This window comes from Petromyzon marinus, chromosome 7 (assembly GCF_048934315.1).
Source record: "Petromyzon marinus isolate PM22_M1 ecotype Great Lakes invasive population chromosome 7, UKy_Petmar_22M1.pri1.0, whole genome shotgun sequence".
NCBI classification, from domain to species: Eukaryota; Metazoa; Chordata; class Hyperoartia; order Petromyzontiformes; family Petromyzontidae; genus Petromyzon; species Petromyzon marinus.
Window position 1 is genome coordinate 2,293,460 of NC_133673.1, and position 13,483 is coordinate 2,306,942.

At 44.1% G+C, this 13,483-nt stretch overlaps 1 protein-coding gene across 2 annotated transcripts in view; it reads left to right on the forward strand.

Moving 5' to 3' along the window:
* LOC142924011 (uncharacterized) overlaps positions 1 to 7,931 on the forward strand; it is a 30,139-nt gene extending 22,208 nt beyond the window's left edge. Inside the window, exons 3-8 of one of the 2 annotated variants that reach the window (XM_076065254.1) lie at positions 23 to 198; positions 1,499 to 1,668; positions 2,534 to 2,669; positions 3,462 to 3,586; positions 4,937 to 5,205; positions 5,816 to 7,931. In XM_076065254.1, the coding sequence (XP_075921369.1) occupies positions 23 to 198; positions 1,499 to 1,668; positions 2,534 to 2,669; positions 3,462 to 3,586; positions 4,937 to 5,205; positions 5,816 to 5,999 (1,060 nt within the window). In that variant the 3' untranslated portion in view covers positions 6,000 to 7,931. Of the gene's footprint in view, positions 1 to 22; positions 199 to 1,498; positions 1,669 to 2,533; positions 2,670 to 3,461; positions 3,587 to 4,936; positions 5,740 to 5,815 lie in introns of those variants that run through there. The other variant, XM_076065253.1, reaches the window with a different exon arrangement.
* The last annotated feature ends 5,552 nt before the right edge of the window (positions 7,932 to 13,483 follow it).

Consider the following 13,483-nt stretch of genomic DNA (forward strand, 5'->3'; position numbering starts at 1 on the left):
TCCTGGGATTTTTTTTTTACAGAACCAATAACACGTGGTCAAACGTCATTGACTGCTCTAATGTCACATCGACGCACTGCAATCTAACACAAGAAACAGCTAATATCTATGAGGACTGGTACTTCATCCGATTACGTGCCGTGCATTCCACTGGAGTCTCTAAATGGACAAGCAAAACAATAATCCCACTCTCTCAGTGTAAGTACTATTTATTTAGTGTACTGTTTACCTTAGTAATAACGGTTAAAGGGCCATACTTACTTCTGAGTAAAAAAAGTAGTGCTAAAATGTGTTCCATGTATTCAAAGGGAATTTTTTTGTCTGCTGTGCACTAATTAAGTTAAATGTTTATTGTGCTCACAACCACAATTACCATACATAAACATGCATTATTCACTGCTTTCTAGATCAATATTGGAATATTAAAAAGCAGCCTTTTTCTCAGCAGAGGCAGGCTTTTTAAACAATTGCTGACGCTACCGACGAGACCGGGTGTCGAAATCAGTCGAGGGTATTGTGATCTGGAATGCCAGCAGGCTGAGGTGAATGGAATTATATTTAATTATAGCAGTCTCAAATGATCATAGAGAACCGCCGGGGTTCATGATGGTTTCATGCATTTAGTGGTGTGTGCATCATTATCGTTTGGTGACCAATGTGGCCGCACATTTTCACTCAAGATATTCACGAGCCAAGTTATTGACAACAGATTCACAGAATTCCTGGAGGAAGACGAGTCTAGAAACCCAGTAGACTGACGTATATTCCAGACACTTACTGAAGGCAGATCAGGCTCCAACAAATCATTTATGAGAACATTTATAGCAAAGTGGAGTGATGACAGCTCATGTGTAGGAGGGAGGTGGATTGTAGTACCATAGGACTATGAGGGAAGGTGAATGTGGGTAGGCACTGAACAAACGTAGCATAATGGTTAATGTTGATGACCGGTCGGGAGAGGGTAACCTATGGCAATATGATGGCGTCTTAGCGGGGAGAAGGTTCTATTTGAAAATTCCAAGTTGCACCTCTAGTAATGAAATTCCAAGCATCCTATAATCTCCACATGTATTGAACTACAAATAACTTCTCTGGTTGCTTTGCTCGGTCACAAAAAAAACTTGAATTCTGCCACAAGCATCCACTGATGTTGGTCTTTATTGTGTTCTAAATGGAGTTTATGTAGTCACATAAATATCTGTTGTACGATACTGAATAGATGTGACCCTAAAAGTTAAGAATTGGATAATATTGGTTGTGAAAGCCCCACGTTCTTTTTGTACTAAATTGCTCTTTTGGACTACTGCTAATGCAGCAGCATCACCAAATCATCTCGTGTGCATGTAAGGAGAAATGGCTTCAATTTCGTTGAACTCTGACTGTCAAATTGTGTCACGTCGCATTTCACCGAAGTGATATGTATAATGTCATGCCATACGCCTGCAATTGAAAGTACAGTTATAATGGTATTGATTGTGTGTGTGTCTGTGTTTTTTAGTTGCCATCGGTGAGCCAGAATTATACATGAATCTTTCTGATAATGGCGTAAATGTGTTCGCAATTCTACCGCGAACACCAATTTTTAAACATGGCAAGCAGCAATCGATCGACGATTTGTTTCCTTTCCGCATGCTGTACAAGCACTCGTTGGGGCCTCGTGAGCACCAGGTAATCTCCATTTATATAAAAGGCAAAGTTGTGATTATGTGTGTCTGTTCAAAATGTTTAGCGTACTTCCCGACATGCAACAAACTTTAAATGTGCCATGTGGGTACTTTCCAGACTGTACACCATGCAAAAATTATATTAAAAAAACACTAAAAAATGTTTTTTGGGGGGGAGCTCAATAATGTATATATTTTTTGCACGGCAAGTAAGCTGTGACGTCAAATCTGTCACGTGACCCGCGCATGTGGAGGTGTAACGCATTGTAGTGTAGTGGTTAGCGCGATGCGCTACGAACCCGGCAACCCGAGTTCGATTCTTGCTCACGGCCAACACCGGTGACCATTGTCTGAACCGGTCCTGGGCCTTCCCTAGGTCGACGCAGCCTCAAATGAGTACCTGGTGCGGTGTGTAAAAACATCGCCACTGGGGAGACAAAGACGGCCGGGCGTGGTGTTGGCCACCCACCCCCTCGTGTGCCGTGCCGGCCTTCATTGGTGCTCGCTAACAGCACTTGCCCTGATCTTTTGTCATTGGCGGTGACATCACAGCAAACAGAATCCCTGTGACGTCACGCAAGGTGATCATCTTTCACTCAATGTGAAGTGATTGTTCCGCGTCTGTCGTTCATTCCACCTTGACCTTCGATTTAATTTTCGGCATCGGTGCATCAGTTTTGATTCGCCACCACTTATCCACCACATCGCTACGGAAACTCAAGCGAATAGCATTTTTTTTAAACTCTACTTTTCTAAATCTATTTTCGCCTCGGTGCAATTGATCGTAGGCTCGACGATGTTATTATATTGTCGAATTAATGTACGTCATTGTGCCTAATTGTTGGTGTTGTTGTGAACTGTCACTGCAGGCTAGTTCGAGTGACGGCTCGTTCTTCATGCGTCTGGGAAAGGGTGTTCAGTTTTGCGCACAGGCCAAGGTGAAATTGTCGAATTTCAATATAGAGAGCAACTGGTCGAAAGAAACCTGCATCAAGACTGACAGCGGTGAGTACGATACGAACTCCGGTGAGCGTGTTCGTAGGTGATCTACCAAGTACTAAAATATTTAAAAATACTTTTTTTTTAAAACACGCTTTAAGGAAATGTACTGTCCGAGGTGCCCCTCCCCCTGCCCCCTTCCCCCATCGCCCCTCCCCTCCTTCCCCTCGGCGTGGCTCCCCAACGCTTGCCGTAACGTAAGGGGACCGTGGTGATTTACAGGCAACGTTGAGTTGAGCGTGGACAATTACAGCCGTAAACGTGGACAATTACAGCCGTTAAAAATATTGTTTAAAAATATTCAATTTCCAATGATAGAATATAGCATTGTCATCAGTGTGACATAACAATACCAAGTTTGCAGTCGATACGACATTGGGAATACGGTTGAAATTGAGTAACAAGATTTTAGGATACAACACAGAGTAAGTTAAATAAAAGCGTGTAAAATGTTTAAAAATACGTTTTGGATTTTGTATGATGCAATATAGTATTGTCATCAGTATGGCATAGGTATTTCAAGTTTGCAGTCGATAGCACATTGGGAAGTGGGTAAAAATTGAGTTACAAAATTTATTTTTTGAGGATACAACAGACGGAGTGAGTTAAATAAAAGCATGTAAATAAATACAAAATATAAAGCCATTTTGGTTATTTTGACCATCCCCCGGTTTGACTTGTAGACAATGAAACGCATATAATTATGACGTAGTTTAATAAGCACATCAAACATACACCAGTTTGACTGCTTATGCACTGACGATGCTCATTGCTAACCGGTGTTCTTTTTTTCTTCAGATATCTTCTGGATACTCATCACAGTATTCACTTTACTCATTCTAACTCTCTGTTTAATCGGATTAAGCATGTGTAAAGTGTACAAGTACCTTTACACTTTCAAAAAAGGAACTCCAATGACTCTGGTAACTTATTGTTTTTGCGTACACATCATCTACACAATATATACACTTACATTTTAATGTTCACTACCAAATAGTATATTTGGAGTTCAAATTATTGTATACATCTAAACATATCGTGAAAATGTTGCTTCCACTGATTGGCACAAATCCTGAATTGGAAAATGTATAAATGGTTCAGAGGTGATGTGCAACATAAATCAAGTTGGCATATCAAATCTTGATTAAACATTTGTAAATTACGATTATTTATAGAGATATAATTTGAATTATTTGGAACGCTGGTGAACTTCTCCAACCTTAAACACACAAGCTGGCGATCTGCGTATTGAACTTAAGAATTAACTACGGTTAAATTTTGATTTAAAGCTTTCGTGACTGCAGTAATTCATATAATTAACTACGGTATTTAAGTGTATGGCCCACTCCACGGGTTTGTCATTAACAGTCATATGCTCAGTTTTTTTGGGCTGATCTTATCATTTCGTATAGGAATTGCATCTCTTGTTGCCACCATGATCACTCGCCACCGCGGTGGAGAGATGTTAACTACCTCACCTGGTATACAGAATGTCGTGGGTTCGATCCCGACCCTGGAGCTTGCAGTGTCTTCTCTCCCCGTGGTCGCGTGGATTTTTCTCCGGGTCCTCCAGTTTACCCCTTCACATTTATAAACATGCGTTTAGACTATTTGGCTGCTAGACATTTACACGTGATAAGCCACTTCGTTGAGCTATCATTTATGTCCAGGTCGCTTCTGAAAAAGAGCTATACAGCTCAGTGGGCCTTAGCTGGTCATATCAAAAACGAGAATTAGCAGAAATGTGATTGAGGGGGTGGGATGAGCCACAATCAGTTTAATACAAAGATCTGTATTTTTATTCCGATGATGTATCTGGTGATTTCTGCATAACCTTTGTCACGACTATCATTACATTCTCAAACTGTTTTGAAACTAAAGTCACTGTCCCTGAGAAGCACAATCGTGAACTAGAAATGTGAGCTGCAAGGAGCGTTGCATCTGGAGTAAGTGTGCCTTCGTGTCAACGAGGGGGAGAGTGAGACTGTAAAACTGTACTAAATGTTTCTAATCAGTTGGACTGCCATCCGTGTCATGCTACTAATACGAAATCAGCAGAAAATGTAATTTTTAATAAATAAAAATCTCGCCTCCAAAAAGACCGGTCAGACAACTGAAAACTCACAAAACAGCCAAAGGTCAGAGGTTATGTCACCTTCCCAGACAAATGTACCTCTGCAGCCTCCTTTCTCAACGTGTGACAATAGTTATAGATCTATAAAAGACACATCTCAAAGTATTGCATGTACAATTCCTTCTTCTTGTATTTGCAGGACGGCGTGTGGAACTATAATGTCTCTCAAAAAAATCCCAACTCCGCCTTCAGCGGGTCGTCTGATGGTGGTGGCCTCGATGGAATAACAATCGACTACAACCAGAATTCCCCTGGGGATTCTGGGGACTTAAACCAGTTGTTTTCAATTAAAATTGACGGTGAAGATGTATTTAACACGGATGACATTTCTCTACGAAGCGACGATGCCAGAAATACAACCTACTCTTCCATGTCTCCTATGTGCCGTGAAAACGTCAGCAGCAACACGTGTGTAAACCATTTGTTTGATGACTTACTTCGACAACAGGATACTCCTTGTGAAAGTGAATTCAACGTTATCCAGAGAGCTAAGCCCTTGGAACGCCAGCAGTTGTGTCAGTCCAAGCCTTTGCTTGACAACAGAGAGACACTGTTGTCCAAAGCAGAGCAGTCGGATATGGCGTACACACGTCAGTATGTGCAGAGTGTCCATCCTTACATGTCGCAATAGCCACATCGAGCAATAATTAGGCCAGAATTATGTTCAAAATTGGCTGCCAATCTTTCATCAGGATTTGATCATCAGCCATTATTATTTATAGTGATATGTCCTTCCTTAGCCTGCTTATTTTTTTATATATAACATTTACACTTCTTAATTCATGCATTGCCGGCGGAGAGTGGCAGGTGACTAGCGTCTAAATCAATCCATGATAGATTTTCTGATTATGGGGCGACAATTTACCAACACCGAATGGAGCAAATCTGACATGAAGGTCAATGTTACTTTATTTTGTAATTAAATGAACTGTGTGTAATTTACCTCGGTCTGTCTCTCTTCTGTGTGTCTATTTGCATCTCCGCTTCCCTATCTGCGCATCCATTTGTCTCTCTCCAGCCTCTTTTGCCTCTACGATTTCTCCGCCCCGCAGAGAGGCCCCCTGGGCGCACGGCGAGATGCGCCTCTGAGCTGCTGCGCACAATCGCACGTGATTGTGTGTGACGTCACCAAGCACTGCCCTCCCCCCAGCACAAAGATCCCCCGTGTCGCCTTAGCACACTGTTGGGGCAAGTGCTGTTAGCGAGTAGCAGCACCTATGAAGGCCGGCACTGCGGGCGAGGGGGGTGTGTGGCCGGAACCACGCCCGGCCGCCTTTGTCTCCCTAGTGGTGACGTTTACACACCGCACTCGATACGCATTTGAGGCTGAGTCGACCTAGACGATGCCCAGGTCCCATTCAGATAATCATCGTCACTGGTGTTGATCATGAGCGGGACTTGAACTTCGGTCGCCAGGTTGGTAGCGCGGCGCGCCAACCGCTTTGTTACCGCTCCCCCCCCAACGCCCGCCACACGTGTCACCGAGGGGTGACCTCGGCCAAGTTTGTTGCCCAAGGGAGGGGAGAATTGGCCCAAGTGTAAGGTGCAGAGGGGAGACAGACACTTTGCCCCGAGCTAGCCTCACATGTGCCCACCTCCAGGTGAAGGGGGGGGGGCATTTCCCCCTCCCCGTAGACGCCGATCCAATACTGGACACGGGCCCCGATGATATGTGTAATGTATTTATGTTGAACTTCTTTCGCACCGTACGTAGCCGACCATGGCAATCGGAGATGCGGGCGAAGGACAACAAACTTTCACAAAAAAGTAGCCGTCAAGAAAATGAGTTTGTCGATCTGGATGATGAGTTATAAGTGCGTAGCTTCCAGTGGCTTCCTGATATCGCAAGGAAGCGCATTCCAGATGGCCGCAAAAGCGCATCCAAAAGCGCACGCGCGATCCGGTGACCGTCTTTGTCCGATGGCCAGCCGTAAGCCGCTGCGAGGGTGACCGGAGTATCGCGTGATGGTTTAAGAGGTGTACACGGAGACGCGGACAGCGCTTAGGAACAGGAGAATAGGCCGTCGTCATCATCATCACCACCATTATGCGTAGCAGCGCGGCTTTCATCGGCACGTCCGCAACCAGGGTTCACGTTCTGTGTTGCGAACGCAGAATGCGAGCTGGTCAACCCGTGAACACGTGCGTGTCTCCGCGTGTGGGTTGTGGGTCGCTTAGCTTCGAGAAATAAAGTTCGTCGGGCATAAGCACGGTGCCAGCTTCATTTCAACCCCCCCCCCCACCCAACCCATCGTCGGTGGGCTGCGTGGTTCTCAGGCGAGCCCCCTGGAACCCTAAGCGCTTTGGGGGAACGGGCGGATGGGGAAGTGTACATGCGTTTGCGGTGGGAGTGTGGGAGTGTGCGAGAGGTTGCTCGCGAAGCCAGCTGTGGTCAAAACCCCAAGGGCCGAGATCACCTCGCACCACATCGGCCAACCTCTCCCTGCGGTCGGAAATTGCCGGGCGCAGCTTTTGCGTAGCCACAGGGGCCAATCGCGTAGGAAGTGACTGTTAGTCAGGCAGCCTCGCCCACACCGGGGTCTCTCCAGGCCAAGCGGCCTCGAGTTAACCCCGCAGCCGTAGGGGGAGTTGGACTCCCATCCCCCGTGATTGCGTCCTCGGACGGCAGAGTCTTGACCCCCCCGCTTCCTACCCCCAGGGACTTGGAGCGCACTGCCACGCCACGAGTGTTCCAGCCCCCCCAGGGTGACGAAGTTCATTACGCCACGTGTGGCGAGGGACGTGCTTGAATACTGTGGCAGTAAATTAGGTTTTTTTAATGGAAAAACTCGACGCATTTGTCAATGACACCGTGGCCTTAAAAGTACGTTCTATAGAGTACGCCACGTATTGGCCAGTGGATGGTCATAGCACACAGAGAGGCCACAGAGAGAGAGAGAGATTGAATAAATAATTGGAGACTACTTTACACCACCGGACCCTGAGAATAATTACATTCTCTTTGGTTTTTTCGGTAAAGTCACGTAGGTAAAATAAACTACATGAAAACAACTAAATTAAATCACGACGTTTCGGAGGCAACACAAGCTTGCGTCTTCAGGTGGAACAGACAGCAAAATTAGCTGTATCAACTAAACAGCTCTGGGACACACGATATTATATACAGGTTAAGGGGGGGGGGGACGTGGGTGGGGAGGGGGGCTAAGTTAATATGGTAAGTTAATCCGCCTTTTGTAATAACAAAAGGCGGATTAATTTTAGCCCCCCCCCTCCCCACCCACGTCCCTTCCTGCCCCCCCCCCCCCTTTAACCTGTGTGGTATACAGTAGGGTTGGTAGAATAATACATAGTGTAATATTACAAGTCTAATATTTTTATAGTCTAAAGCAGGGGTCGGGAACCTTTTTGGCTGAGAGAGCCATGAAAGCCACATTTAGAAATAAATTTCCGTGAGAGCCATATAATATTTTTTAACACTGAATACAACTAAATGCGTGTATTTTTAACTACGACCACCAATTTTTGAATATAATAAGTCTCTGAATGTATCCTTTTTAATAACGTTGTTATACCAACAACCAATAATAAATAAATACTTCTTACCATTAATGCGACTTCTGGTGCTGCATGGTTTTGCTGATGGCTTTGTAGTCTGGTTGATACGTGGTGAGGTTAAGCTTCATGCAGGCGTTGAGGCTTTCATCCGTTAAACGGGATCGTAGGTTGGTCTTGATGTTTTTTTAAATGTGAGAACGACTGCTCACATGAATACGTAGAACCAAACATGGTCAATACAGCAATACTCACACGCTGCAGTGTGGGGTATGTGACAGGAAGCGCGTTCCATGTTTTGACAATCAGCTGGTCTGCGGGTTGAAGTTTTTTCATATCTGTCCACTTGTGTTTGCTCGCCAGTTCTGCTTGCTGTCGTTCAAGTCTTTCCAAATCTTCATTCAGTGACTTGAACTTATTCACCCACATGTCTGAGGCCTTCAGGTCAGCAACTTCCAGCTCAAAATCTCTCATGGAGACACCAGGGATGTAACTCGGGTCGGCTTTGTCCACTGCACACTCGTGTGGATGAGTGATGAACTTGAAAAGACGAGTGTGCTCACGAAATTCTCCAAAGCGTGCTTTGAATGACTGCTGGAGATCAGATGTGAAGCCAGCTAGCTGCTGGAGATCAAAATGTTGAACGGGGTCACTTGCTGTGCACGCATCTTAAAATTCTCTCAGTTTTTCAAATTGCAGTAAACGACCTGTTTCAATATCCACGATGAAGAGTTACAGCTTGTTTTCAAATGCAAACACTGCCTGTTGAAGGGATACGACTGTATTTCCAATGCCTTGCATTTTCACATTTAGCTGGTTCAGATGTCCAGTTATGTCCACAAGATAGCAAAACTTCAGGAGCCACTCAGTGTTAGCTAGCTCAGGATGCTCGATATCTTTCATTTCAAGAAAAGTCCGGATTTCGCTCAGGCAAGCTGCAAAACGGCTGAGCACCTTCCCTCTTGACAACCAACGCACATTACTGTGCAAAAGCAGACCGGGATAATGATTCCCAACTTCATCCAGCAGTGTTTTAAACTGGCGATCATTTAAAGCTCGGGCAACAATAAAGTTGACCACCCGAATGACCAGTGACATCACCTCACCAAGCTGCTCGCCACACATTTGAACACAAAGCGCCACCTGATGTAGAATGCAGTGAAGACTTAGGATTGGTCTTTTTTCATGTTGACGAAGAAGCGCTACAAATCCTCTGTTTTTCCCCACCATACACGGAGCACCATCAGTACACACCGAAATAAGCATATTCATCGGTAATTTTTTTTCTTTAGCGAACTCAATGAAAGACTTGAATAAATCCTCCCCTCTTGTTGACCCTTTCATTGGCAAAACAGCAAGACTTTCCTCACGCAGTGTGTCACCGTCAGCATACCTTGCAATCACACTGAACTGGGATAAATGACTTACGTCTGTTGACTCATCCAAAGCGAGGGAAAAAGTATGGCGCTGCATTTATGTCCTTCACTTGTGTTTCCTCCACTTGATTTGCCATCATTATGGTACGATCGTGAACAGTTTTTGCTGACAGAGGCATGTCTTTTATTCGTTTGATTATCTTGTCTTTATCCGAAAAGTCGTCAAAAAGTTCGTTGGCCACATCAAGCATGAATGTTTTGGCATACTCGCCATCTGTGAATGGCTTTCCGTTCCCTCACAATTGCTAAAGAACCAGCAAAGCTAGCCGAATTCCCGTCACCTTGTCTGGTCCATACACGGAGATGCTGCTGACTAGCTTGCACTCTGGACAGTAGCTCTTGGCATGCCTCCTTTCTGCTGTCCCCTGCTGGATATTTCGATGCAAATGTAGCATGGCGTGTGTCGAAGTGCCGCTTTATATTTGACCGTTTCATCGATTAAATTGTATCATTGCATATTAGACACACCACAGAACCTGCTCTCTCCACAAAGGCGAATTCTTCTGTCCATTCGTGCTGAAATGTGCAGTACTCCTCATCTTTTTTTCTTTTCGCCATCTTCTTCATCAAAAGGGTTTGCTCTGCATAAATTAGCTAGCTGACTATTTGATTAAAAGGACGGAAGTTTATTTCTTGACCTCACAACGACCCGTAGGCTACCGCATTATCCAATAAAAATAGAGTTTTGGTGTCGGACAGCTGGGATTGGCTCCAGCCACCTGCAACCCTGAGCAGGAGCGGTAGAAAATGGATGGATGGATTAAAATGCATGAGAATGTTTTATATTTTAAACGTTATTTTGAACACTGTGATTTCTGTAATGTTTTACTTTAATGTCAGCGGAAAAATTCATTACTTATCAGGTTAAGACATGTCAGCTAAGATTCATTTGCGAGCCAGATGCAGTCATCAAAAGAGCCACATCTGGCTCACGAGCCATAGGTTGTCGACCCCTGGTCTAAAGTATAGGGTAGTGTATAGTAACGCATGGTATAATTCAAGGGTGGGGTTTGTCTATGGCAGTGTATATTACGGTGTATAGTCGTGTAATTTAGAAAAAAGTTTAGTTGGAGGCATATCAATATAATGCATGTTAGAGCTTACATTGGGCTGTGTATACGATATTATACAATGTAGTTTAGATTGGAAGGTATAATATTGTAATGTATAGTAGTCTAGTTTATAGCATAGTTGTAACACAACACAGGACAGAGTAGCGCATCGTGGCTGTTTCTCTCTCTCCCCCTCCGTTCCGAGCATAGATGGACTCGTCCGTCTGAACAAAGCTCGTTGCTTTCCATGGTGCTAACGTTGAAACGAAAAAAGAAACCGCCACTTTTTCCGACATAGTTACATGCTAATCCCTCACACGAATATTGTGCTAATCTCTCAGTTACATGCTAATTTCTGACTTTAACATCCTGCTAGTCTATCACATTAACTTAGCTACTTCAATGCTAAATTCTTCTGTTGATCTGTAAACTCCTTTGTCAAGGCGCTCTGCTCCTCCCACCCAGCTTAAAAGACGCTGCCAAGCTTGGCAGTGTTCACTGAAGTGCTGTCTTCCCTACAGTTCTGTTTCTTCACCTGAGGAAGGCTACTTGTGTTGTGGCCAAAACGTCGTGAGAATTTTATTTTATTATGTTTTATTATTTTATTTCCATTCTACGTGGTGACTTTACCGAAAGAACCAAGAAAATGAATCCCTGCAGTCACGAAAGCTTTAAATCGAAATGATTAACACTTTTTAACTGACATACAGTATGCATAGTTAGCTATTAGTAGATGTTGAGTAGCAAACACTTAATTAATAAATCATGTATTACTAATACATACACTTAAGTTAAATCGTAAATATTACTGACACATTGTATTATGGGTGATAAGTTGTAGTTTCGTATCTTATTGAAAAGAGGCTCATTATCTACTTAGTGACTCATTCATTAATAAATTAAAGCTTTCAAGAAATATTTAAATTCCTGAATCTTGCAAGCAGGGTATGGGAATTTACGAAGACAATTTTCAACTAGTTTTACTTGAGAATCGTTTTAGCACCTACTGTCCAATTTTACCAGGCAGTAAGTGCTAAAATCAGGTACTGTACACAATATTTGAAACTAAAGACGGATAGCACTCAAGAATAAATGTGTTTTAAGTGAAGGTAAGCCGTTCAGTCAGCAGTCTTTCTGGCTGAACGGCATTCAGTTTGCACATGTGGTGACCTGTCCTTTTCCCTTGGCCTAATTTCCACCAGAGGTAAAGACAAGGCCATGGCCTGACCAATAGCTCAGGGGAAAGTTTCATTTTCCTGCTCCAGTGTTCAAACAGGCCGTTCGCCCTCTCTCGCTTTGTGCGTCTCTCCGGCCTGTACAATGCAGACACATGTCTCTTAAAAATGCACGGCGGCTCCTCTTCCACCCCTCCTCCACTTTGACAACAACAACAAAAAGGTAGAGAGCCGCGCACTGCAAAGAAGCCGGTCAACCCCGTTGGGAGTTACATAGAATTAAAAAGAAAAGAAAAATCACCAAAGCCTAATGTGACATTTTTATTTTAAAAAAAGATACAATTATTGGAATAAAGAAGTTGTGTTGAGCGTGGTGAGTTAACTTTGGTTCGAAACTTCGACCGAGATTCTGCATCTAAACGGCCGGTCAGAGCCAGGACAGAGAGAGAGACCTCTTTTGGTGCATCTGCAACAAGTTGTGCCTTGCAGTCATCGACGGAACGGCGTAAAACGTTTTTAGTGCGGACGTCAATTTTGTGCTGAAGACGGCGAAAGCTTGGGGAAGATTATCCAATTCTCTTGAGCAAAAGGAAGAGGTGAAGACGAAAGAGAAATGATAGCAGAGAAATAAGGCCATGAATAGTTTTGAAAACTCAGAAGTAAATCATCATCAGCTATGATCAATCCACTGCTGGATGAATGCCTCGCCCTGCCGCGTGATGCAGCGACCCATCCTGCGCAGTGAATCTCAGAGTGTGGTCCGCGATGCGCCTCTGCGTCGCGCGGCACTTGGTCCGGACAATAATGACAACGTGTATTGTGACTTTTGTTTCGGACATTAATTACTGTTTCACTTGCGATATTTCATTTCCAATGAAGTTAGGTTAACTACCCTGATTAAACTACTATAACCTTAAGATGTCAATCTCCTCCTCCCCCTAACAAAAAAAAACCCCTTATAGCTGCATTAAAATATTTTTGTTATATTCCGGTAATATGAATGATTTTGTATTCGTGGTATTTAGAGAGAGGGAGAAGGGAATGTGTTTTGTCGCCAGGAGTGGTAGGCTGGCTGGGTGGTCCGCAAGCCAAACCAGTCCTGAGAAAACGGCGCTCGAGCACCTACGCTCGGGTTCACCAAAAAAAACCTAGAACCAGAGGAATTACGTCAAGGCCCAGTTGGGTTGTACCCATCCTTCCAGAAAAGTCACCAACAAAAACCTAGAACCAGAGGAATTACCTCAAGGCCCAGTTCGGTTGTGCCCAGCCTTCCAGAAAAGTTACCAAAAAAAACCTAGAACCAGAGGAATTACCTCAAGGCCCAGTTCGGCTGTGCCCATCCTTCCAGAAAAGTCACCAAAAAAAACCTAGAACCAGAGGAATTACGTCAAGGCCCAGTTGCGTTGTACCCACCCTTCCAGAAAAGTCACCAACAAAAAAAACCTAGAACCAGAGGAATTACCTCAAGGCCCAGTTGGGTTGTACCCATCCTTCCAGAAAAGTCACCAAC